The following is a 26,641-nucleotide window of genomic DNA, read 5'->3' on the forward strand; positions in this document are numbered from 1 at the left end:
GCTCCCGGCCCGGCCCCGGCCCCGGCCCCGGCCCCGGCCCCGGCCCCCGGCCCCGGCCCCGGCCCCGGCCCCGGCCCCGGCCCCGGCCCCCGGCCCCCGGCCCCGGCCCCGGCCCCGGCCCCGGCCCCCGGCCCCCGGCCCCGGCCCCCGGCCCCCGGCCCCGGCCCCGGCCCCTGGCCCCGGCCCCGGGCGCAGGAAGGCGCTGCCTGTTTCCCGGGCTCCGGAGCTCCGCGCACCCGGCCCTTTCCCGCCTCTCCCGGCCCCATGAGGGAGCCCCGCAGGCGGGTAGCGTGGGAGCCCAGGGGACCCCCTTCCTCCCAGATCCAGGCCCCAAAGGGGCAAGACTGGGGCCCCCTGGCTCAAGCCCCGGAGAGGGCGGGAGGCGGTCGTCGCCCCTTCCAGACCCGTCCGCTTCCCTTGTGGGGGCCCACACCGGGGCCCCCCTCCTGCCGTCCCGGAGCTCGGGTCAGCTTGGCCTGCAGGTGACGGACGTGGGAACCCTGGTCTCGGGAGGGCGAGCACCCCGCACCCCGCACCCGCCACACGGATCCGGCCCGGCCCCCGAGTAGCCGCAGGGCCAGGAAGGGCCTGGGAGTCCTGCCCGGCCCGGGTCCAAGCTGGCTCCGCGGCCCGGGGCCGGCCTGCTCCACTGACCCCGTTCCCTTCGCCGTGTGGCCCCGGCTCTGGGGAGGAAACCAGACGCCGAGTCCGCCCGTGCGCAGCCGCTGCCGGCCCGTCCGTTCTAGCCTCCAGCCCTTGGGTCGCGGCGGCCTCCCCTGGCCCCGAAAGCAAAGGAAAACCAGGAACCCTGTTTGCTATTCATTTGGTACTTTATTATTTCCAAATCTCCAGCAGTAAGTCAGAAATGAAAGACATTCAGGTTTTGTTATCTTTAAAAGGCTCGTCCAGTGACTTGGCTGCTCCGATGCCAGAGACGGAGGCGGCCTGGGGGGAAGCGCATCCCTCCCGCCAGAAGCCAAATCACTCCTTCACCAGAGAAGAGGAGGGATGACCGAGTCCGGAGGCGGCCGGAGCCAGCACCAGGCTCGGACCCCCAATGCCCCTCAAAAGACAGGACAGGCTGTTGGGCCCGAGGGAAGCCGTGTGTTTACAGGCAGTGGGGTACCAGGCTTTCTTTTCTAATCCTCTTGCTCCCCACCACACAGGGCCAAGACGGGGTGCAGCTGCTCTCCTCTGGCTCCTCACCACCTCCCCCCAGCTGCTTCAGCAAAGCTTGGTGTTCAGGGACCTCAGTTCACTCAAGCTTTTGCTTTTGGAGGCTCTGGAGGACTTTTGGCACCCAAATTTGGCTTCTCTCAGTTCTAACCAATCAGCCTGTGGCTGGGAGGGGGAGAGGAGGAAAGGGGAAGGAAAGAGGGAGAAAACAGTGTATCAGGTCTCAAGCTTCTTGGGGGGAGTGGAAAGGGGGTGATCTGTGACAGCCTTATTAACCTTATAAACCCAGGACCCCATGAGTTACCTGGCTCACAGTTATTAAGTCCCCAACACCATCTCTGCTCAGCCAACTGTATGTCCTGAGGGGACATTTCTCTTGTTCTATCTCATCCCTCCCTCCCTCATTTCACACTGGATCCTGGAAAGAGGGAAGGGGTCATGATGTACCCTGGGGGAGCCAAACGGCCCTGCATCCTGAAGCTTCTGACAGTAGTGGGGCCTTGCCAGGAGCGCCTGCGGCACGGCCCAGCAGGTCCCCACCGGTCGTCTTCAGAGAATCTGCTCTGTGCTGGAAGCAGAAATGTCCAGGAGCCTCCAGGCTGCATAGGGGTTGAGCTCGGTCTGGTCTCGACAGAGAGCCCACACGTACAGCATCCGTAGCACCTTGTCCTGCAGGGAGAGAAAGTCCGGGACCTCTCTCAGAACAGGAAGCTCCAGCCACCACCTGGCTGAACGGGAGCTGGCTCATCTGAGAGGGACAGGAAAACAGCTGGGGGGCGTTCAGTGGAACAAGTCCTGAAATGGGAATGTGCCAGCAATCATGAGGGATGGGATTTCCGAGGAGCCCAGAAAAAGCTGCATGAACCAGTGATGGGTGATGAGCAGGACCAGCAGCACACTGGGTGGTGACCAACTGTGATGGACAAGCTCAACTATATAGTGACAAAAGACAATGCTCAAAGAATTGTGCTGGAAAATACAAAACATCCAGAGAAAGAATCATGGAGTCTCAAAATGGACCATGCTTACTTTAAAAAATTTTTTCTTTCTCCTGTTTTTTTCCCTTTTGCTCTGATTCTTCTCATATAACATGACAAATAAGAAAATGTTTAACATACATGCATAACCCATATCAGATCCCTTTCTGTCTTGGAAAGAGGAGAAAAATGTGGAACTCTCAACATTCTACAAAAATGGATGTTGAAAACTATCCTTATATAGAATTGGAAAAAAAATTTAGGGGGCAGCTAGATGGCAGACACAGTGGATAGAGCACCAGCCCTGGAGTCAGAAGTACCTGAGTTCAAATCTGACCTCAGACACGTGGTAACTGCCTAGCTATGTGGCCTTGGGCAAGTCACTTAACCCCACTTGCCTTGCAAAAACAAAAAAAATTAACTTTTTCAAAATTTTGAATTCCAAATTCTCTTCCTTCTCCCTTTCCTCCTTTCTCTTCTACCTGAGACATCAAGCAATCTGATCTAAGTTATACAAGGGCAATTGTACAACATTCTCAACAAACAGTTCTCTAGTGTCCACTATTACACCTTCAGTCATGGGGAAAACCCTCCCTCCCGGGAGCAATAGGAGTGGTATCACTTGCTGTGCAGGAGTCTAACCTCTCCCAACTAATCAAAGAGCAGCCAAAGAAGAAAGTAGATTCTGCCAGTTTATCTGAGTGGCATGGAAGGCCTGAATGGACAAGCTCAATAATATAGCTGTGCTAAGGACACATGGAAGAGTGGCATGAAAGCATTAATGGGAGCTAATGAAAGTCATGCATTTAAGTGAAAATAACCCCAATTATGCTGGTGAGGCTGAGCCCTCCAAGGAAGGAGGTCTGCAGTCCCAGGAGCAAGAAGCCCCAGAGGCCAGCAAACACAATGGGCACCCAGTTAACAAAACCCCCATCTGGTCACCAATAGGAGATGGTCAGCAAAGTGGAAGAACAGTGACAGAAAAACTGGCACGAGGAAAATTGGAGTCCTGAACGAAGAATCTAAAACCTCTACACATTATTTAAGTTATGGAGAGGTTGGATGAACTCCATGAAGAGAAAAAGGGCAATTCCCTGAAACTTGGAAGAATTAGAATATCAGAGCTGGAAGGAGTCTTGGATATCAGCTCTTAATCCAGCTCCTGCATTTCAACAAATAAAGCACATGAAAAGTTAAAAGGTCATCCAGGGACATTCAACTTGTCCACAGGAGAACCAGGACCCCTAATTTTTGGGAAAACACAGCAAAAATCCTGTTAGCTTCATGGAGGCAGTGATGGAGCAACAGTTTAGACCAACTCATGATCTACAGATCCACAAGGGACTGGGGAAAACATGTTTGGAATCACTAACAGTGCATAGCCACATCCCAACCCAAAATATCCCTGGCTTTTCTCCCAGTAGACTCCAGGATTACACTCACACCAGTCCTCTGAGGCCAGGGGAATTCTTGAGGTCCAATGTGGAGCTACTGGAGATTTATTTGTACATAACTGACAGATGACTTTCAAGTCCCAGTGAATTCATGAGTTAGCTGTTGTCTTAAATCACAGATCTAAGAGCCGGAAGGGACCTCAGATGCCAAACAGTCCAAATGCTTCAATTTGCAAATGAAGAAACTGAGGATCAGGAGGCTGATCAGTTACTGGAATGTTCTCCCAAGTTACTCCCCTGGCCACACATGTGGCCAAGCAGGAACTGAGACTCTAACAGACAGCTCTGGAGTAACAGATATCACATGTGCCAGAAACCAGGTGTAACCAGTGTTACAGCAGCAAGGGAGGGCAGCGAGAGCCAATCCTGTTAGCACCTGGTCCTTTTGGTTTTGTGGGAGAGAAAGGCAGTTGGCTTCCTAGCCTATTTCTGCCCCCTTGCCTCTTGGGAGCCCCACTTTCACCGGAGGCCTCTCCTGATCTCCTTGTACAGTACCTGTATTTGTGCACATGATGCTGCACTCCCCATGAGGATGGAAGCTCCTCGAGGGCAGAGGCTGTTTCCTTGTTTTGTTTCTATCTCTTGCACATGGATTAACGTTTGCTGAAACGAAGTGAAACTCTCACCAGTCCTTTAAGGACTATGGTTGAAGGGGGGTAAATCATTTCAGGGGCTGAATATACAAATCAGACAAAACCCTGGCCTCTGGGCTCAGGACCCTCCTTTTATACAAAAGGAGTTTTCAACAAGGAGCCCAAAGGCCCCTGAGAACTGACATGCCAGGCTTCTTAAAGGCCTGTAAAATGGAATCCCTGGGCACAGCATTCTAGCAACTCAGAATGATAGGGGTAGCACCAAGGGCAAGACCCACTTCAGGCAACTGTCTCTTGTGGATTTGGGCAGCAGCAACAACAGGGACATTCCACCCAACACTACAAGGAGTTGCTCCTCCTCAAGGCCTCCAGGTTTGCAAATATCCCATATCTTGTCAGGCTTCGGGGCTACCAATTCCTGTTTCTTTCCATCCTCCAAGCATTTCTCAAGTGAAGCCCTGAAGAGAGGGCAAGTACTCTCTTCCCCCTGCCTCTTAGCAGGTGTCAGACAACAATGGAACCACACCTAAGACAGTCTCTCTCCTAGTATGACCTCATACTGTGTTTCCCAAGAACAGTGCCAGTTTCAACTAGTGAACATTTTGAGCTTGTGGAAGACAGAACAATTGGCAAAAAAGCTGCTGGGTGGGTCAGTGGATGTAGCAGTGGATGTGAAGTCAGGAAAACTTGACATTACTATATGGCACTGGACAAGTTCTTGCCTCGGGTTTTCTTCACCTGCAAAACATGAGAATAACAGCGCCCAAGTCTCAGGTGAAGACTAATGGGGCAAGTTCACATTTCAGGCAAGGGTGAAACTAAACCTTCCAACTCAAGAATCCTATTGTTTCAAAATCTGAATTACTTTAGCCTGTCTTCCCTTCCTCATTGGGCTACTGTTTGAAGCAAATGAAAAGGTCTATCAAAGGCTGGAGCAGCCAGGAATGTTTTCATTAAATATTTGATAAAAGTCTGCCACCCAAATTTCATAAGGAATTGGACTGAGCCACAGACAAATGATCAAAGTATGTGAAAAGTTTTTAAAGAATAAATACAACCAGGGGTGGCTAGGTGGCATAGTGGATAAAGCAAAGATCTCAGACACTTAATAATTACCTAGCTATGTGGCCTTGGGCAAGCCACTTAACCCCATTTGCCTTGCAAAAACTAAAAAAAAAAAAAACAAACAAAAAAGCCTAAAAAAAAAAAAATACAACCAAAAATCATTTGGAAAACTTCAATATTCAATATTACTAATAATCAAAGAAATACAAATGAAAACAATTCTGAAATATAAACTGAAATCCATCAAATGAGACAGAAAGGGAACATCAATGCTGGAGACTACAGGGTGATAATGATAAGCATGCTAATTCACTGCACAGGGAGCTGGGTATTGGTTTGATCATTCTGGGAAATGCTTTGGAATTATCAAGAAAAGTGATGCAATTGTTTGGACTCTGACCTAGAAATCTCAGAATCCAATTTATTTCCCAAGGAAGTCGTTGATAGCAAAGTCCAACAAATCCAACCATTTTCAGTGATCACAAAGACTGAGGAAGGTTTAAGTGGTACATGAGTCTTAACAGACCATAAAGAAGGAATATGGATAATGTACAAAAAGCCTTAGGAAGAGAGGTATGAGATGTAATAAAGTAAAGAAGGCAAAGCCAAAAGAAAACAGAGACAAAGACTATGGCCACATAAAATAAAACTCAATGGCGCACATCCAACAGGACCAGTACCACCAGCCCATTAAGGTTGATATGTGCACACTAAAAGAGCAGCGAGTGACCCAGACTATTCGAACCAATCATTCCATTGGGTGCTTTTGCTAAACTGTTTTCAGGAAATGTGCTTTTAGGGGGCTAAAGAGGGACAGACTGAGCATTTGTTGGGAAGCATCTGTTGTGTTGAGGCCAAATGTATTGATGGAAAAAGAATTGCCAAAGTTCCCTCTGCCATCCCCCGGGAAATGTGCCAGCTCCTGAATAGAAGACTTTGCTGATGAAACAGACCAATTGGCTGCAGAGGAAGAGAGAGGGGAAGGGGAGCCAGCCAGCTCAGTGCTAATGAGTGACAAGGGGACCACCACCACCACCAATCTGTAGTAACACTTTTTCTTTTTTGCAAGGCAATGGGGTTATTAAATGGCTTGCCCAAGGCCACACAGCTAGGTAATTATCAAGTGTCTGAGATTAGATTTGAACTCAGGTACTCCTGACTCCAGGGCCAGTGCTCTATCCACTGCATCACCTAGCCGCCCTGCACCACCACCAATCTGTAGTCACCTGCCAGGATTCAAACCTTCACTACTCACGGAACGGGGCAACTAACACTCTGCTCCTTTTGTGACTTTGAGAAAGTCATACTCTCTCTGGGTCTGTTTCCTCATTGGACTAGGTGACCTCTAAACGACTGTGTAGCCTTAAATCTTGTATCTTCTTGGCTTCTACCTTTATTCAATCTCCTGCTTCTCTAGCCTCCTCTATTTCATTGTCCTCCAGCTGCTGTAACTAGATGAACTTAAGCCCCAAATTGGTCCCTTCTTCCAGGCTTTATAGTGGCATGGATCACTGATGATGTTTGTCCTCAGTTCTCAAGATCATAACATCAGAGAAGTAATGCCAGATAAGCACGTGAATTAAATTTGAGTGAGGTACTGCTATGCTAAGTCACCAGCCTCACTTTCTTCTCCACAGCCATCTAGGTCCAGTGGCCAGATAGGAATCAGGACGACTGAAAATGGCCCTGGACGTGAGGCAATCAGGGTAAAGTGACTTGTCCAAGATCAAACAGCTAGTGAGTGGCAAGTGTCTGAGGTTGGTTAAATCCAAATTTAAATACACCTGTCTGTCCTCCTGCCTTCAAGGCCAGTGCTCTATCCACATACCACCTAGCTGCCACTGCAGAGATCACTAGTTCTAGGGCTAACACAAACTCACAGGGTGAGCCAAACTCTTGCACTATTTGATCATCCCCAGTTCCATCTTTTGTAAAATGAGAAGATGGTCCCTTCTAGCTCTAAAATTCTATAACTCTCTTGAGTCATATTTTCTAGGAGATGTATTTCAGTTTGGCAGTTAGTAATCATGACATTTCAATTATCCTCATTTTACTTGGACTAGATGGACCATGAACCCTTCCTCTTCTGCTCTACATCTAAGAGCCCTTAATCACAGGGATGCTAAGTATCTGAACAAGGATTATGGCTCTATGAGGTGACTCCAAGCCTAGGGCTCTTCCCATACTACATGCTGCGAGGGAGCTGCCCTGCAGTCAGGGAATGGAAATGTAACTTCTTTGGGAGTTAGAAAAATATAACCAATATTTCTTATGGAACATAAAGTGAGGTATAGTCCAACAAAGAATGGAGAAGTGGCTAGCTAACTTTTCCTTATTAACAAACTGTTAACCTCCCCCTGCCAGTTTCCCCTTTGTATTTTCATGGGGCGGTTGACAGAAAAGTTCCCAAACATTGAGGTAGCGCCCCTCAAGGTCAGCTTTCTGCTGAAGCCAGGGCAGAACCTATCAGGAGGCTGTGTTGAATAGAGAATCCCCAAGAAAGGGGCGCTAAGTGAGTGAATAGGACATTGGTCCCAAGAGAGTACATGAGAATGCTGGTCATTCTATACCTGGCTCAGCTGCACCAGAACAACTGAGGAGCCATGAAGCAATAAGGCTACAGAGCAGCCAGTCTTCCTTGGCTACTACTGACACCTTCAGTCAATCATCTAAGAAGACTGCTGATCCATTCTGAAAATCAGAGGGGCTACTGTTAGGGAGCTGTACTGGGGTCAGATCTGAGCACCAGGAGATCACTTTAGCCCATATGGAGTCATCAGATAAGGGTTTTTCTACCACTTGAAAAGAAAAAGTCTTGGATTTGGGAAATTAGGAGTTCTGGAGTCTACTGCCAGTTCGACCCATAAACTGGCTCTGTGGGCCTCAGTTTCCTCATATGAACAATACCTTTCAAGTCTTGATGTTCTTTCTATAACTTCACTTACCGGGTCTCCTTCTACCACTTCTCCATTGGGGTTCCTGATCACCATCACCAGTTGTGCCTGGAACGTGATGATTAGTACTGGTCCTTGCTCCATCATCTTCCCCATGGCTAGCTGCAGTGATGGCAAACCAAAGAGAAAAACACAACATCAACAGCTTTTCTAGTGATGAGAAGGGCCTTGCTGCCATACTAAAAGACAGAGAGGGAGAATGAGGCAACTGAATCTCCTCCTTGTCTTCCTGCTCAGTTACATAGAAATCAAGATAGTGTCTTTGTTAAGGGATGACAGAAACTGCCTGCCCCTTGACCTGACTTTGTCAAATTGCATTCCCCTCACTATCAGAAAGCTTCCAGTAATGCTGCCATGATGCTCTCTCCCAGGGACTTTCAGACTCTCTCTTTTACATACTTCACAGTGACAACGTACAAAAACACTACATCACCCCTTGGTGGCTCAGCAGGTTTTGTTCTGCAAAGCCCTCCCCATTAATCTTTCTTATCTTGAGCTTCAGAACAACTCTCTCAGCAAATTCCTTCCTGGCATCCACAACCCCCAACTCGATCCTCAGTCTGAGCTCTGAGGCAACTAGCACCAGTTCTGTCTTGGCTGACAGGTTCAGGGAGAGGGCAAAGTCCCAAGCTGCCTCTACCCAGGCCCACTGCTCATTCTCATGACACCCAGTGCTTTCCAAGTGCTATTCATGGATTTTCTGGGAGACCCTGGTATGTGCCAAGGAGATGTAATCACTGAAGACAAGTCATTTCCAATGCTGGACTTGCAGAATATGCTGGTCAGTATCCTGAGGCACTTCTCTCCTCTAAGCCCTGTGGCCTTAGAGCTGGACCAGCATTTAAGAGAATCTGGATCCTGGATGACTCTAAGGCCTGAACTTGGGTCAGGGCAAACATATTCAGAGTTCATAGTCTTCAAAATTTTTAAAAAGAAATTCTCCAAAGATCCTGGTGCTAAATCTCATCTACCAGAGAAAGTACAAGGCAATTAATCCAAGCCCTTTTATAACAGGTGCTTTTAGCCCAGGTTTTAGAACCTTAAGAAGAAAATCAGATATAATATTAGAAATAAATCTGTGTTCATTTGTTATTTTATGCATTTAAAAACAATGTTATGAGAAAGGGTCCCCAGGCTTCACCAGACTAGTTCTGGTTCCAGTACCAAACGAGATTAAGGATGTTGAAGGCTTAGTAACCTGTGACTTGGTTCTGGAGAGAACATTAAAAGGCTTCTTCTCCAGTTTTAGGTGCCAAGATGCAGCTGAGCTCAAGCCTTGGGGGACACAAGCAGGCCTGGCTCTTCCTGCTCAACTTGACAAATTTTGAGATGTCTCCTCCTCCACCAAGTGGTCGGTATCAAAACCTGGGACATACATGCTGGCCTTGTTCCTGATCCAAGAAGGGAAGTCTCATCGCTGCCAGCCCACTTCAAGCATTCTCCACCAAGCAGTTCAGAGCAACTCCAAAAGGGGGAGAGGGAGACAAATGGAGCTGCCCTCTTATCAAGCAGTGTGTGGAGAATGGACCTAGAACCCTGAGCTGCATCTGTCAGTCATGACTTTGAAAATCTGGTTGCCTGCCCTTCCTGACCACCAAGTGGATTAAGTAACTGCAAAGCACAGCACAAGTCATAAGTAGGAAGACACTTGGATAAAGTCTCAATGGGCCTTGGTACCCATGCCAGGTTTACTAGGTGGAACCAAATATCCTTGAGGAGCCTCCCAAATGTACACTAGGACACTTCCTTCTTTTCTTTTTCTTTTTGGCAAGGCAATGGGGTTAAGTGGCTTGCCCAAAGCCACACGGCTAGGTAATTACTAAGTGTCTGAGACCAGATTTGAACTCAGGTACTCCTGACTCCAGGGCTGGTGCTCTATTCACTGTGCCACCTAACTGCCCCTGGAGACTTCCTTCTTAAAAGAAATGGGCCCAGACACTCCTTGTTCAGAAGCTGCTATTCTGAAAGCCAAGTTATTCCTCTTTACAATGCCAAGATCAAGTTGGCAGGTTTGAGGGCACCTTAGGAAGCAAAAGCTGAAGCCTGTAATCATTACAGAAGTCTTAAAAGGACACGAGCCCATGCTGAGCTGGTTTAGAGAGTGTGATGTAGCAGATCAAAAGCCAAGGGGGAAGGGACCGCTATCCAATTCCTAACCATGCAAGAATTCCCTCCATGACTTCCCTTTACAAGTTAGTCTAGAGCTTTTGCTTCACCAAACAATTCAACACTGGACAGCTAATTTCTTGGAAACTTGTTCTTACATCAATCCCAAATAAGCCTCTGTGCAACATCCACTAATTGCTCTGAATTCTAGAGAAATAGGGTTAGGTCTTATCTAGGCCAGTAATTTGTGTTACATCTAAGGGCAAGTCATCCTAGTCACCCTATAAAACAAGAGGTCTGTTCTAGATGAGTTGTTCTTAACTTTTTCTGTTTCACAGATCCTTTGGAAACCAGCAGAATCTATGGACCCCCTTTTCAGAAGATTTTTAAACTGCATAAAGTCAAACTCATAGGACTACAAAGAAAGGCAATTATCTTGAAATATAGTTATCAAAATATTAAAAAAAAAACAAGTTCACATATCTTGGGTGAAGGTATCCTGGGCTAGAAGGTCTCATTAAGAGTCCTATACATCTAGTTGCCTTCTGCATAACAGGTAGAAAGCTTAAGAGACTTACATCAACATTGCTGATATCCAGAATCTTGGAATGGAACTGTAGGCCCATGGATTTTGCTTGATGGATAGGATGAGCCAACTGATTGAATGTCTGCAAGAAAGGAGATATAGGTAAGATGGAAGGGGGGTTACCAATACTTCAGAAAACTGGAAATGGGGAGGAAGGCACCCCTATTTCAGTGCAGGGGAGGGGTAAGAAAGGGAGGGAAAGGGTGGGAAAGGAAGCAAACCCTGTGACTGACAGCATAGGAGACCAAATCAATTCAATTAGACTAAAAATGGTACCATATGCTTCCTCCTTCCCCAATTTAACCTCAAACCTGTTGGTGTCCTATTTGCCTGACAGCTCCTGGAGATGTTGGATTTGGGGTCCAGACTCCTTTGAGCTCTGAAAGCAGATGCTGGCAGTGAGAACACAATGTGCTATACCTACTTTTCTCTAACTAGAATTCAGTCTGATAAGAGAGGGCTCATCTTACACATTACTTTTCAAACTTCTCAGCAGCCTCCATCCCAGCAATAGCTTTGTTAGCACATCATCTTTCATTTTAATAAAAATATTCAACCATCTTGGCCAAGCCCGAGCCTCATACAAAGCATCTCGTATTAGTCACAATGCAGAGGAGGGCTTCAAAGGTCTGACATCTCCTCCTCGGTTTTCCCCCATTGTTTATGAGATGAGTACAGAGCAAAATTAGCCAGAAGAGATTTGAATTTCCTTAATATGAAGATGCAGAGAACCAAGGTCAAGCAGGATGAGATACTGGGGAAAGGGATAAGAGCACATTTGGAGGGAACGAGGCTAAATCAGGGACGGCGATCATGGAGGTATAGAGTATGGACCATGTTGCAAGACCTCTAGGAACTGGAGGGAGATGACTGCTGATACATGTTGGAATGGGTAAGAGGCAGGAACTAAGCTTTCCCTAATTTTCCTCCATTAGACAGGAAAACCTGGATTCAAATTTGGCTTCAGATACTTTCTAGCATAGACTCTGGGAAAATCACTTCACCTCTGCCTCAGATTCCTCATTTGAAAGAATGGGGATATTAACAGCAACTAACTCCCAAGGCTGCCGTGAGGATCAAATGAGATAATAATTGTAAAGCTTTTAGTAGTGTCTGGCACATTGTTGTTCAGTCATGTCTGACCCCATTTGGGGTTTTCTTGGCAGACACTGGAGTGGTTTGCCATTTTCTTTTCCAGCTCATTTTATAGATGAGGAACTGAGGCAAACAGGGTGAAGTGACTTGCCCAGGGTCACACAACTGTCTAAGAGTCGGAGGCCAGATCTGAACTTAGGAAGATGAGTCTTTCTGACTCCAGGCCTGGAACTCTATCCACTGAACCACTTAACTGCCCATTTGGCATATAGCAAATACTATATAAAAGTTGTTATTACTATTACTGCTATTAGGCTATCCCACTACAGGTCCCCCTCTCCCCCTTTCCCCCACACTGCTCCTGCAATCTGTCAATCAAGAACTCAAAGGGGAATTATTTTGTATCTACTGCAATGTATTTTTATGGACTTTGAGTCAACTATGTCATCACTTTGCATTGGGGAGGTGACTGAGTTTAGTCTGTTAATCTAGACTGAGGGTGCATCAGTTCTCAAATTCTGGAAACACTGGCACAGACCACTGGGAAGGACTGTGGTCTCAGTCATCATCAGAACCTGAACATGCTTGAGTCTTGCACTTGAGGGCACTGTTCCTTTCCTTTCTTACTGCATACCCCTCCTCCCTGAGCTTAACTGTCCTCACTCCAGTTCTATTCTGGGGAGGTGATGCTGTTCTATAAGGCTGTGCCAGCAGCATGTAAGGGCTGGCAAGTCCTAACAAGATAGTTTATGAGTAGGGTCTTGAGGATACATGAAGTCTGCTGAATGAGGATCAACCAAGCTAAGAGCACAGAGGTAATAGTGCCAGGCTGGTGATGAGGGGATGAATTCATAACCCAGCAACTTCACACAAATGACTGATAAAGGGACTTGACCTGCCCTGCCGGAGGGAGTGTACCACTGACAAACATCCTGGATCCTGAAAGCAGTGGCTTCCCTTTTTGTTCTACCAAGGCAGGTCCTCTCCCAGGCAACCTCTGCCAATGGTGATGGCTGGATGTACCATGTCTGCACTCTGCTGGATGGTCCTCAGACACCCAAGTCATCTTCAAGCTGATGACCTTTGGACTCCTTAGAAAATCCTCTCTAAGCTGATGTTCCTGCTGGACTTCAAGGACAGAATGTCATCTTAAGCCAAAGTGGGGCTGGAGGAGTCTCTGAAAATACTCATAAACTTTGTGTGGAGACAGTCTAAGGGCAGGTTCAAAACAGAGGGCCTGAAAGCAGAGAAGAGGAGAGGCTGGATGCTAGGCACAGAACATGGAAGGTGCAGGAAGGCCCTCTACTGGTGGCATCTGAGAATGGTGCCCACAGGTTAGATATGTAGAGTTGCAGAAATCCAGTGAGAACAGGGCCATTTCTTTCATGGAGTTTTGCTTTACCTCTTGTAAAGATCTTCTCTCCTGCCAGGAGTTATCTGTTCAGAAAAAAAAGGCCTTGATGGCAGGGCATCATGAGGGACAGAGAAAGCTGGGCTTCACAAAACTAGTGTAGAGCCAGATAGACACATGCTCACCGGTTTCTTCTAGCACTTCTAGAAAACCTGGGTACCAGACATGGTGCCACCCACAGGAGCTTACATTCCCCAAAAGGGACACCTTACTAACGAGCTGAGCAAGATGGCCAAACTTGTACTTTAAGAAAGTCACCCATTTTCCCTTTAGTTAAGATCCTTCTTTCCCAACCCCACTAATATGGAAATATATTAAATATGATTGTATATGGATAGCCTATTTCAAATTTGTTACTGTCATGGGTAAGACAATGGTAGACACAATGTGGAACTCAAAAAGATGAATGTTGAAAAGTATCTTTGCATGAAACTGAAAAGATAAATAACATTCCAAAGAAAAAAAAGAAAAGAAAAAGTCAGACAGCCATGAGGAGTTTGGTCTGGAGTGGGGAGGGATGACCACCGAGGTGCTTGTCACAAGAGTCCAGTGGCAGGGGAAAGGTGATTTAAGCAGGGCATCTTTGCAAGTAGTGAGAAGAGGACAGAACCAAGGGCTGTGGAGGCATAAATGACAGATCTGGCAGCTGTTGCGCAAAAATGAGGAATCAAAAGGGTCCCTAATGTTATAACCCTGAGGGCCCGAAAGATGGTCAGCCTCTCAAGAGAAATAAGCAAATTGAGAGGATGGGAGAGCAGGAAAGAGAACAAGCTCTACTCTGGAGTGATGCATTGGAGACATGTCTTTAAAGTCCAGGATGAAATGTCCAAGAGGGATCAGGAGATAGAAAGATGATGATACAGCAGCAGACAATAAAGAATGGTCACTGAGACATGAGGAAAACCAAGAAAGAGTGACTCAGAAGCTAAGGGAAGGGAGGGTGAGGAAGAGAGAAGGGTGTAAAGGATGAAGACAGAGAATGAAAAGATAGTCAGGACCCTGGGTGAAAGAAGTTTCAGCTGCTAAATGGATATGTAAGAGAAGAGGAAGCTACAGCTTGCTCTAGGAGTGTGTGTGAGCATTCTCTGAGGAAAACAATCCTAAAGACCCTTCTGCCCCCAACACTTGGGAACACTAGAATGGAGTATACAGATCTGATAAAAAAAAAAAACAACCCAAAAAACATCTATTTCTGCCTTAGTTTCTTTCTCCCACATTAGGAACATGATGAGGAACATCCTAAAAAAAAAAAAACCTCACTTGATTTAGCTACCGTTAAGCTGCTTCTCCTCCCTTTCAGTCTATAAATCCTAGAGTTGCTGCCTCCATTTCCTCTTCTCTACTTGCTACCTGCATTCTGATCCTACTTAGAAAGTTCTTCAAGATGACCTGCTAACTAACCATCTCCACTTAGATATCAAAGAAATACCTTAAACTCAACCAGCCCAAAATAGAATTCATTTCCACTCCAAAATCTGCCCCTCCCAAATTTCAGTCCCTCAATCTCATCCCTAACTCTTCCCTCTCTGTCTTGTTTTTTTTTTATATTTTATTTAAGGCAAGGGGGTTAACTGACTTGCCCAAGGTCACACAGCTAGGCAATAATTAAGTGTCTGAGGCCGCATTTGAACTCAGGTCCTCCTGACTAGGGAAGGTGTTCTATCCACTGCACTACCTATCTGCCCCCCTCCTCTTGTGTCTTATTGATGTGACCTCCACACAATCAGCCTTTACTCTTATGTCCTCATTGTCTCCTTAGGCCAGACTAATGAAAAAGCCTTTTAGTTGGTCTCTACTTCTGTAATCCCTTATCCCATTCACTCTCCCCAAAAGAATCCCCCCCTAAACAGAGATGATAAGCGGTCACCACCTACTTCTGGGCCTTGGCACAGCATCTTGCCCATATATGGGATATGCGTCCTCCTTACTCTGTCTCATGGAATTTCTGACTTCTTTCAAGTCTCAGCTAAGGTAAAACTTCCCACAAAAAAACATTCACTGATCTCCCCTCAGTTGGCACTGCTCTCTTCCTCTTGAAATTATTTAAAAAATATTCTGTGCTTATTTACCCATGTCCGCATCATGCACTCCCAATAGAACATAAGCTTCCTAAAAGGCTGTGCTGGCAGGATATTAAGATCTGTCAGGTCTGAACAAGCTGGACACATGAAGTCTGCTGAGGATCAACCAAGCCATAAAAAGTGAGGGATGTCCCCAGGGTGGCACCACAAAGGCCCAGAGTGACTTATCCATACCAACACACCCTGCAACCTGGAGCAGTCACCCCCTTTGCCACTTCAGGATGCAGGTTCTCTCCTAAGTGGCCTCAGCTGAGGCCCTTTCCTGGGCTGGTCCTCAGACATAGTTCATGGCTTTGTCACTATTCAAAGGCTTTCAGTCTTCTGAGGAAAGTGGGGGGGGGGAAGAAGAAGAGACTACTGTGTTTTCCTCTATAGCTTCAGCCTTAATCACAGTACCTTGCATACAGTGAGTATTTAATAAATGCATATTTACTTGGAAGAGTGCTCTGGGATTACTGTCTAGACCATATTTTCAGTTGGAAAGAGGCAGGGCCAATGAGTTAGTCCTTCAGTAAACCTAAAGTCAAGCAGCACCACCCACGGACAACATATTGGGTCCAGAACTGAACAGGAGGAGAAAGATTGTTTGCATCTGGGAAAATTAGCTTATGATCTCAAATCACGTTCTTTAAGCAACAATACTATTCTGGTGATATAAAATCAAAAAGTGAAAACACTGGGTGGTATAAAAGGAGATCCCAAGAAGCCTGGAGTGGCCCATGCAAGACAGAGCAAACTACAGACCTCTAGAAATTTCAGTCTAGAAAATAGGATTGGTAAAGGTAGTTTAGTTGCTTATTAAAAATGAGGTGACAGATGTTCAGCATAATCAATGCTCACAGAATGTGGGGATGTGGCCCAGTATGCTCGGGAGATATTCTATGGAGAATATATGGCAGAGGAATACGCGAGCTTCCCCAAGGAGAAGGTATATAGGTGGGTTAGAGAATCCAACAGACAGCAGGTCTGTGGCATCCTTATGGAAAGCATTGCATAGCGGTTTCTAGTTTCAAAGAAAGCATAATTGAAAAGAGCTATTAATGGGACTGTTTTGTTAAAACTTTATAAATTTTGTCAAAATGTAAATACTTTGGAGGTCACTGATACATATGACATTTTGATGACTCACTTTGTTTCTTTGATTTCTGAGAATCAAAGCTGAAGGGATGTTAAAGAGTTTGTTAGTCCCATTGCAGATAATTGGAAAACAAAATATTTATATGGGGGGGGGAGGAGTTTGTTAGTACTTTTTGAAAACCTGCGAAAACTAAGCCCACAGATGGTGTGGCTGAAAGGCAACTTGCAGGCCACTTAGTCCCAATTATTTGGGCCAAAGAGCCAGCCCTGACCAGTGCTAGAAGATTTCTCTTGATGGAACAACTCCCTCCATTTAGTGCCAGAAGTCAGCTCCCCTTTTTTGAACAGTTCAGATGATTGAGAAATTTTCCCTTTCTGAACTGTTTATCTGCTACTGTACAACTTCTCTTTGGTAATCCTATTCCCATACTGTGGGGCCATGCCAAACCAGTGTAAGGAATCCCTTTGTCCTCCTCTACACCATAGTCCTCCAAATTCTCGAAAGCATATCTAACCATTAACAACCTCAAATTTCCTCGCCTAACCCATCATGGAGTCTGACTGCCCAGTGTGGTAGCCCTCCCCTGAACAGGCGAGTAGTGGATACTAGTCTTCTTTTAATGAAACCCAAGATCACGTTAGCTCTAAAAAGTCCTCAACCTATTACTAGTCTTCACATTTATTTCATTTGCAAAATGTTCTATGAAGGCCAGAAATTAAAAAAAAAATGTGAAAACTTACTGCTTCATAGCACCAGTCTTTGAGGATATCCAGCTCTCCAGTGATCATAGCCTGAAAAAGAAAATGAGAAGTGTGAACTGGAAAAAACAACTTTTAGGGAAGCAAGTCTGCAGGTAGCAGCTGCTTTAGTGCAAGGTTTAACAGGAATGCTGTCATCACTGCCTCCCCCAGCTCCTGGAGCCTCAACTGAACGTCTGGAGTCCTAGCACAGCTGTTAAATTACCAGGGAGTGTTTTTTAGATAGGGAGCACTGAGAAGCTGAATGGACAAGTAGTATCAGATGGCTATAGTTTAGGTACAAAGCCCTTCTTCCCAGGTTCCTGTGTCACCAAAACCTAGTTCATCATTCCTCCTCACCCTCAGATGTAGCTTTTGCAAAAGCTAGGTATGGGGATATCTCAATAGCATACCCTTATTTACAAAGCTTAGACAAGGTTCACTAATGCATAGAGCCATTGGGTGAAGTTGATCTCATTGATGGGTGACATAGTAGTAGATGAGGCTACAATCCCCAGACACTTTGAAGTGAAGTTCTGTGTATGGTCCTGAGCAGAAGACTACCCCAAAGGAACCTGAACAGACAAGATATAACACACACACACACAGACACACACAGGCATAACCCCCCCCCCAACTCCTACTTGCCCATCTCTGTCTCACAACATGAGAGTTGCACCAATTCATCAAAAAGGGAAGGAATATCCACTCCAAGTCCAGACACATCTAATATAACACATAACCATAACCCCATGCATGCTTTATCATTTCTATCTCTGGTAGCAAAGATCCAAAGAATGAAAGAGGTCATAAGAGCATATATGCCTTGTATTACACAAGTGATCAGATTTCAGTTAGTCAGCAAAGGCTAGTCGGGAGACTTCTGTTCTAATATCTATGTGCCAATAAAGTTATGGAGTTTAGGGCCTAGAAGAAAGACAAGTGATAACTAAGACAAAAACCCTGAGAAATTTGAAGAGAATGAGAGAAGCCCCCAAATTTCCCTGAAACTGAAGATTAGATACTAGAAGCTAGGACAAATTGAGAGTTAAGCCCCTGCCAGAAAGTATCCCTCTGAAGGCTGCTTTTGTACAACCTTCCCTAACCACCATAAGTCACTGTCCAAAAGATGAGAAACAACAAAGAGGTACTAGGGGAAAAGGGGCACAGCCCATTACCCATGAATCTCCTTCAACTATGCCTAGAGAGTACTGGTTGAATTGGTGGATGAATATGAAAGATGGCAAAAATGCCAGTTCAGAAACAAGCCAAATTAGGAGTTATGAAACTTGGTTAAGCTCAAATCTACCCCTGAAAGTGGCTAGCCTATATCTCAGGGTACCAAACTATCAAGTAATATTATCATAAAACTCCTTTCACTACCATTCCAAAAAAAATCAGAGGGCTGTAACAGCAACAGGATCAGGACTCACAAAAATGCTCCAGTTTCTCAGTAGGAGACAGATCCTCCTTGTCACTCCATGCCCTCCACCTAACTTGCTGAGGCAGGTCCCCAGGCCAAGCGAGGTCAGGGCTTTCATTGATCCAACATCAATAGTGATTAGTATTCTGAGAACCTGAAAGTCTCTCTCTTTCTAGTCAGTCATGGGTTTGGGATGAATCTCATCTTTAATCAGCCAAAGCTGAAGAATGAATGACATGCTTGATGAATTTGCTAGAGTCAAAAGATATTGATGAATTAAGACTCATTTCTGTCTCTCAGTCAGATCGGTTAATGAATGTTCACTGATAGCCCTTCACAGGTCACTGAAAATTATTAGAAGCAGAAATGCTGGAGAATATTGAAGGGCCTCGTGAAACACCTACCTCCAGGACATTGGGGATGATATCACGTTCACATTGCTGCAGAAATTTATCTTTGTCAAAAGTTGGATCCACTTTGAGGATTTCAGTCAGAACTTCAGACATCTCAGTCTTTGAGAACAGGCCACCTGATGAATATGAGATTCTGTAATCAAGCCTCAGGGTCCCATCTCCAGTGGCCTGGTGTACAATGAGCTTCCCAACATCTGGCCCAGCACCCAGATTTTGGAAGCTTCCTCTTCCCACCTGCACAGCAGTCTTTGTTAGAATTATCTGCAGGGGACTCGCTCTCAGCTCCTGGGACCTGTGAGAGGGTGTGCTTACCTATTAAATCAGTAATCTTGTCTGTCACTGATCGAGATAACCGGATGAAGGCATTATCACTTTCATCATATTTCATCTTCATCTCAAAGAATCCTGAAAGCAAAAGCAGATAGCAGGTCCTGTGAACAAGCCTTTTATTTTTATTTCTGAAATTCATTCTGACCTTAGTTACTGTGAACACAATCATCTAAAGAGAATATCTATCATGACACCATGAACTTCATTTGATTCAAAGAATCAAAAAATTATGCCATTAAATACCAAGAGATAGATCAGAGGATAGGGTGTCTTCCTGATTAAATATCTTTATACAGAATGCAGGACTTGATGACTTGATAAGGGATCAAAAGGAGAGGATGACCTCTATTTACATGGGAGCTTGAGATTATAATCAAATGCTTGAGAAAGCACTTTTAAATCTGCTCTTGAATTAAAACAAGTTGTGGCATTTCACTCTATACTTCCCCAAATGAAGAGAGAAGACCTCTCTCCTGAATCCTAATCTCCTCTTGGTTGTCTTCCAAAGCAATGTTATCTATTAAAAGTGCCCCACTTGATCAGTTTATGACCAAGGAAGAGAGAATACTATAAAAACCAAATTGGATAATTTTGATTACATCAAATTAAAAAGCTTTGCACAAACAATACCACTGCAACCAAGACAAAAAGAAATGTAGTAAATTGGGAAACAATTTTTACAACTAGTGTTTGTGACAAAGGATTCTTTTCTAAAATAGATACAGAAATGAGTCAAATTTATTTAAAAAAAGTCATTCCAATTGACAAATGGTCAAAAGGGTATGCAAAGGCAATTTTCAAATGAGGAAATCAAAGCTATCTATAATCACATGAAAAATTGCTCTAGGATTCTAGTCAAAATTTAGAAGGGCAGAACCCACAGAAATACATTTTCCCAGTCCAAGATAGTTCTAAGAAGTTCCACAGGAAAGGTGTGTTTCACCAGGACCGGGAATTGGAAAAAGCACTGGAAGCAGCGCAGCCCGGAAACAGCTTGAAGGGGCAGAGAGAATTCTGCTACACCAGAATGAGTGTGGAGTAAGGAACACTAGCCACAGAACCTGCAGGGAGAATTGGGAGAAACCAGCCTGCACCTCCAGAGCACAGCCCACAGACAGTAAGGGGATCAAGGGAGAATGAAGAAATTTCTCTGCTCTCTCTGGAAGCAGGATTCTGCTGTTTGCCCACACTCAAATCCAGGTTGCAGTTTGGTCTTCCATACTAAAATAGTTGAACAGGGTGCCTCCTTACAGCTCTGGGGCAGGAGAGTGCTGTGGTCATCTACATATCAAAGCACAGGCAAGAAAGCATAAGACCTTGGAGGAATAAAGGTCCCAGTGGGGTGTCCCCTCAAAAAAACCCCAAAGGCCTTGGAAGCATTGTAAATTAGTCTTGGGCTGAGGAAATGAGTAAACAACAGAAAAAAAAGAATCTGACTACAGAAAATTACTTTAGTCCCATGGAAGATCAAAACACATACTCAAATGACAACAAAATCGAAGTTTCCATATCCAAAACCTCTAAGAGAAATAGAAAATGGGCTTAAACTATGGATGAGCTGAAAAAGACTTTGAAAAGCAATTTAAGGAGGTGGAGGAAAAATTGGGAGGAGAAATGAGAGCAATGCAGGAAAAATCATGAAAACCAAATCAGCAACTTGGTGAAACAAATACAAAAAATACTGAAGAAAATAATACGTTAAAAACCAATTTAGGCCAAATGGAAAAAGCAAGATGAAAGGCAAATGAGAAGAATGCCTTAAAAAGCAGAATTGGCCAGCTGGAAAAGGAGATAAAAAAAAGCTCTCTGAAGAAAATAGTAACTCTGGGGCAGCTAGGTGGCGTAGAAGATAAAGCACTGGCTCTGGAATCAGGAGTACCTGGGTTCAAATCTGGTCTCAGACACTTAATAATTACTTAGCTGTGTGGCCTTGGGCAAGCCACTTAACCCCGTTTGCCTTGCAAAAACCTTAAAAAAAATAATAACTCTTCAAATGCAAAATGGAACTAAAGGAAGCTGATGACTTTACAAGAAATCAGGAAAAAATAACTCTTCCAAAAAAGCCAAAAATTAGAAATACAGCAAAATTGCCCTGAGATCCTAAAAGCAGAGGATAAAATAGAAAAAGAGAGAATCCACTGGTCACCTCCTGAAAGAGATCCCAAAAGAAAAACTTCCAGGAATAGTATGGCCAAATTCCAAACTCCCAAATCAAAGAGAAAATTCTAAAAGCTGCCAGAAACAAACAATTCAACTACCAAGGTTCCATAGTCAGGATTACACAGGATTTGGCAGGATCTACATTAAGGGCTCGCAGGGATTGGAATATGATATTCTGGAAGTCAAAAGATCTTGGTTTACAACTGAGGATCAACTATCCAGCAAAACTGAACATTCTCTTTCAGGGGATGAGATGGACTTTCAATGAAACAGGGCACTCTTGAACATTCCTATTGAAACAAAAAGAGCTGAACAGAAAGTTTGATCTCCAAGTACAGGACTCTGGTGAACCATAGAGGGGGTGGATGAGAAGGCCTAACTATGAGGAACTTAATGATATTGAACTGTTTGTATTCCTGCATGAGAAGAAGATACTGATAACTCACATGAACTTTCTCATTTATAAGAGCTGTTAGAAGGAGCATATATAGACAGGGCACAGGAAGGAGTAGAATATAATGGTATAATATAGTAAGAAGATGGAGTCAATGAATAATAAAGAAAAGTACTGGGAGGAAGGGAAAGGAAATGAAGAAGAAGCTAAGAAATTTCACATAAGAGTCAAGAAAAAACGTTTTCAATGGAATGGAAAGGGGGGATGAGTGAGCATTCTCATCAGAAATGGCTCAGAGAGGAAATAACATAAACACTTAATAGGGCATAGAAATCTATCTTATCCTAGAGAAAAATGAGAGGAAAGGGATGGGATAAGGGGGAAGATCATCATGGAGGAAGGGATGGGATAAGATCATCATGGAGAGAGTTTTCAGATACATCACACTTCTAAACAGGGACAGGATGAAAGGAGAGAGAGAGAGAGAATGGAATAAATGAGAGTTGGGAGGAATAGAGTGGAAGGATATACAGCTAGAAATAGTAACTGTAAGAAAAATAATGAAGTAACTTCTCTGGTAGACTTATGGATAAAGAAAGCAATTCATCCCAGAGACAGAGCCGTTGGAATCTGAACACAGACTGAAGTACACTTTTTTTTCCTCTTTCACTATTCTTGAGGTTTCTCATCTTTCTGGAGAGGAAGGGGGGATTTATGTTTATTATCATGAGATTATTGTAATAATATAAAATAAATAAACCAAAAAAATAAAATAAAAGGGGAAAAGACATCTAAGAAATGTTGCAAAGTGAAGAGAGCAGAACAAGGAGATTGTGGGAAAGGTTACTCAAGATACAACACACTTTTGGACAAGGCCAGGATGAAAGGAGAGAGAGGATAGAATAAATGAGACTGGAGGAATAGAGTGGAGGGAATAGCAACTGTGGGAAAAATATTGAAGCAACTTCTCTGGTGGACTTATGATAAAGAAAGCAACTCACCCCAGAGACAGAGACATTGGAATCTGAATACAGACTGAAGTATACTTTTTCACTCTCATTATTCTTTGAGGCTTCTCATCTTCTGGGGGGGGGGGGGGTTGGGTTATGTTTACTCTTAACAAAATCATTGCAGTAATTTCAGAAAACAAATAAATAATTGTTCTAAATCATCTGAGGTACTAATTCACGCCTCTCAGATTGGTGAATATTACCAGAAAGGATAATGATCAATGTTGGAAGGGATGTGGGAAACCTGGGACACTAATGCATTGTTGGTGGAGCTGTGAACTGATCCAACAATTCTGGAGAGCAATTTGGAATTATGCCCAAAGGGCAATAAAAATGTGCCTATTCTTTGATCCAGCAATGCCACTGCTGGGTCTATACTCTGAGGAAATCATGAAAAAGGATAAAAACATCACTTGTACAAAAATATTCATAGCAGCTCTTTTTCTAATGGCAAAGAATTGGAAATTGAAGGGATGCCCACCAATTGGGGAATGGCTGAACAAATTACAGTATATGTACATTATGGAACACTATTGTTCTATAAGAAATCAAGAGGGATGGGATCTCAGAAAATTCTGGAAAGACTTGCATAAATTGATGCTGAGGGAGATGAGCAGAACCTGAAGAACATTATATACCTTGACAACAACATGGGGTAATGATCAACTTTGATGGACTTGCTCACTCCATCAGTGCAATAATCAGGGACAATTTTAGGGGATCTCTGATGAAGAATATCTATACCCAGAGAAGGAACTGTGGAGTTTAAACGAACACAAAGGATTATTTTCTTCAATTTTTAAAAAGTTGTCTTATGTGTTACATCTCTTATGTTTTCCTTCTTCCATATATATATATATATATATATATATATATATATATATATGTTTTTTTCTCTCACACCATCCAATTTTGATCTCTGTATATCATGGAAACAAATGTAAAGACTATATTAGATTGTCTTCTGTTGAGGGTAGAGGGGAGGGAAGGGAGGGAGGGGTAAAAATTTGTACAATTCAAAACCTTGCAAAAAAAGTGATTGGTAGAAAAATACTATTGTATGTAATTGGAAATAAATAAAATTTATATAATTAAAAAAATTGTCCCCCTTCTTAATGGTACTCTCCCAATCGACTATATTCAAAAGCTCAGTTCTCAACTTATCCCTCTCTCTTATGCTCCAAATACTGTCAGTAGTTCTGGTGATGTGTCCAACTTAGTATTTCTCAAAGTCCTTCCTTCTCTTTTTTTTTTTTTGCAAGGCAAATGGGCTTGCCTAAGGCCACACAGCTAGGTAATTATCAAGTGTCTGAGGTCAAATTTGAACTCAGGTACTCCTGACTCCAGGGCCAGTGCTCCACCCACTGCACTACCTAGCCACCCCACCTCCCTTCCTCCTCTTCTGTACCAACCGTAGTTCAGGTCCTTATTACTTCACACTTGATCTTTTGCAATAGCTACTGCTTCAGGCTCCATTCTCAGTCTTCCTATTCCTGGCTGGAGAAGGATCAATTATGTACAGGATAAAAATCCTTAGCCTAGTATTTGAGATCCTCTCTCATATAGTATCAATCTAACTTTTCAGTCATATTGCCCTCTACACTTTATAAAAACTTGATGACCTCACAGTTCAGGCCTTATCGATCGACAGACCAGTCTCACTACCTTCAGAACTCACTTCCTGATCTTTGAGGTCATCACTGCACAGGCTTTTTCATTCATCTAACTTTTCCAGGTTTAAGAAAGCTGACACAAGTATGATCATCTAAAGCCAATCAAACTTACAAGTGTAGGATTTTCTATCACATCTTTGGAGACTTCCTCCTTGAATCCCTCCACATGATCTCTCCCATGGACGAATTTGGAGGTCATCTTCAACAAGTGATTTCCTCTCCTTTCACTCTCTTTTAACTCCCTACAATCTAGATTCTAATTTTGTATTACACTGAAACTTCCCTCACCAAAATTACAAATCTCTTTAATTTTCAAATCCAATGGTCTTTGCTCAATTCTCATTCTCCTTTACTCTTCCACAACTTCTGATACTATCACTCTCTTCTCTCTGATATCCATGACTAGAATGCTCACCTTTCTCATAACTGCTTCTTGATTTTTCCCCAGCTTCCAAAGGAGTTTTATTTCTAATACCTTCCCTCTTCCTAATTTCCTAATAATCCTGTTTGTTTGCTTGTTGTCTCTATTAGGTTTTGAGTTTCTCAAAGGAAGGGGGACTGGCTTTTACCTTTCTTTATGTCCTGAATGCTTGGCACAGATTGAGTGCTTAATAAAGGCTTCCTGAATGATTTAACTCTTATTTGGCAGCGGTCGCACAGCTTGCCATTGTCATTTGCTATGCATGTACATAGACTGAACTCCCAGAAAACAGGTTCCTCTCAATGCCAAGGGTGTTGAGCACATAGCAACAGATCAATTATGTTACACCACCTTGATTCTTGAATATTGTCTTATTTATCTCTGGTCAGCATCTTCTTGCACTTAGGGGACTGTTACACAGATTTGTTTCTAATCTGCTTACAAGATAGTAAAGTTTTTTTTCTGGATAAAATTGAAAGAGAAGAGACAGACAGGTGAGATCTAACAGCCTCCTGTTGTGAAACCAATAAAACCATGGCTGGAAACCTCCTCTGAAGTCCCACCTGGGACTCAGTAGCCCAGATACAGCCAGAGCAACCTTCTGTCTTTTGTTGGTTGGTTAGTTGTCCTTGGTGTGTAGAAAGGCCCCAAATGACATCACTATTTGAAGTCAAGGTACAGTGCATCTGACTGGCTGATCAGACCAAAATGAGCTTAGAAGATTCTACATATGAACATTTGGAGTAGACAGACGTCTCTTAAGTTTTGAACGTCTGATGTTTGTTTTGAGCCACTGGAATTCTGCTTTCCTCATAGAGCACAAAGCCACCTTTGATGTGGGCACACCATGCTGGGAAGTCCTGTCTAGTAACTCCTTTGTCTCATAAGCAATTCCAAAGTTCTTTTCAGAAGACCTTGGGAATGGTCTTGTATCACTTCCTCTAACCTCCATGTGAGCACTTGCATTGTGTAAGTTCTCCATAAAAGTCTTTTAGGCAAATATGTTTGGCATTAGGTCAATGTGGCCAGCCCACTGAAATTGTACTCTGCAACCGAATTTGAATGCTTGACAGTTCAACTTGAGAAAGGACCTCAGTATCTGGTATTTTATCCTTCCAGGGGACCTTCAGAATCTTCCTAAAACAATTCAATTGGAAGCAATTCAGTTTCTGGGCATGGTGCTGGGTAAACTGTACAGGTTTTGAAGGCATACAACAATAAGTTCAGTTCAACAGCTCTGCAAACCTTCAGTGTGGTAGGCAGTGTAATCTTTTTCCTCTCCCACACTTTCCTTCAGAGTCTCCCAAACACTGGGTTACCTCCAGCAATGTGTTTGTCAATCTCATCATCTATATGGACATTCCTGGAAAATAAACTACTAAGGTAAGTGACCTTAACCATAATATTGAAAATTTCTCCACATGGTATAACCAATGATTCCAAGCATGGATGATACTGTGGTGGAGAACCTGTTTTCTTAGTTTTAATTGTCAGGCCAAAATTA

At 44.0% G+C, this 26,641-nt stretch overlaps 1 protein-coding gene and 1 long non-coding RNA gene across 4 annotated transcripts in view; one reads left to right on the forward strand and one right to left on the reverse strand.

The window, feature by feature from the left end:
* The first annotated feature begins 139 nt into the window (after window positions 1-139).
* Window positions 140-13,721, forward strand: LOC141501211 (uncharacterized). 2 transcript variants are annotated; one of them, XR_012472171.1, is made up of 4 exons: window positions 140-482; window positions 900-1,122; window positions 10,664-11,013; window positions 12,981-13,721. It is a non-coding gene; the product is annotated as an uncharacterized LOC141501211 (long non-coding RNA). The 2 variants fall into 2 exon arrangements; XR_012472170.1 differs by lacking the exons at window positions 140-482; window positions 12,981-13,721 and adding an exon at window positions 11,249-11,586 and having other exon boundaries at window positions 489-1,122.
* The window catches only part of TIMM44 (translocase of inner mitochondrial membrane 44), a 43,973-nt gene continuing 18,133 nt past the window's right edge, over window positions 802-26,641 (reverse strand). For both annotated transcript variants that reach the window (XM_074205004.1, XM_074205005.1), the window contains 6 exons: window positions 19,462-19,554; window positions 19,141-19,265; window positions 17,317-17,367; window positions 10,904-10,993; window positions 8,211-8,321; window positions 802-1,845 (listed from right to left, as the gene is read on the reverse strand). In XM_074205004.1, the coding sequence (XP_074061105.1) occupies window positions 1,726-1,845; window positions 8,211-8,321; window positions 10,904-10,993; window positions 17,317-17,367; window positions 19,141-19,265; window positions 19,462-19,554 (590 nt within the window). In that variant the 3' untranslated portion in view covers window positions 802-1,725. The remainder of the gene's footprint in view (window positions 1,846-8,210; window positions 8,322-10,903; window positions 10,994-17,316; window positions 17,368-19,140; window positions 19,266-19,461; window positions 19,555-26,641) is intronic.

This window comes from Macrotis lagotis, chromosome X (assembly GCF_037893015.1).
Source record: "Macrotis lagotis isolate mMagLag1 chromosome X, bilby.v1.9.chrom.fasta, whole genome shotgun sequence".
Lineage (NCBI taxonomy): Eukaryota > Metazoa > Chordata > Mammalia > Peramelemorphia > Peramelidae > Macrotis > Macrotis lagotis.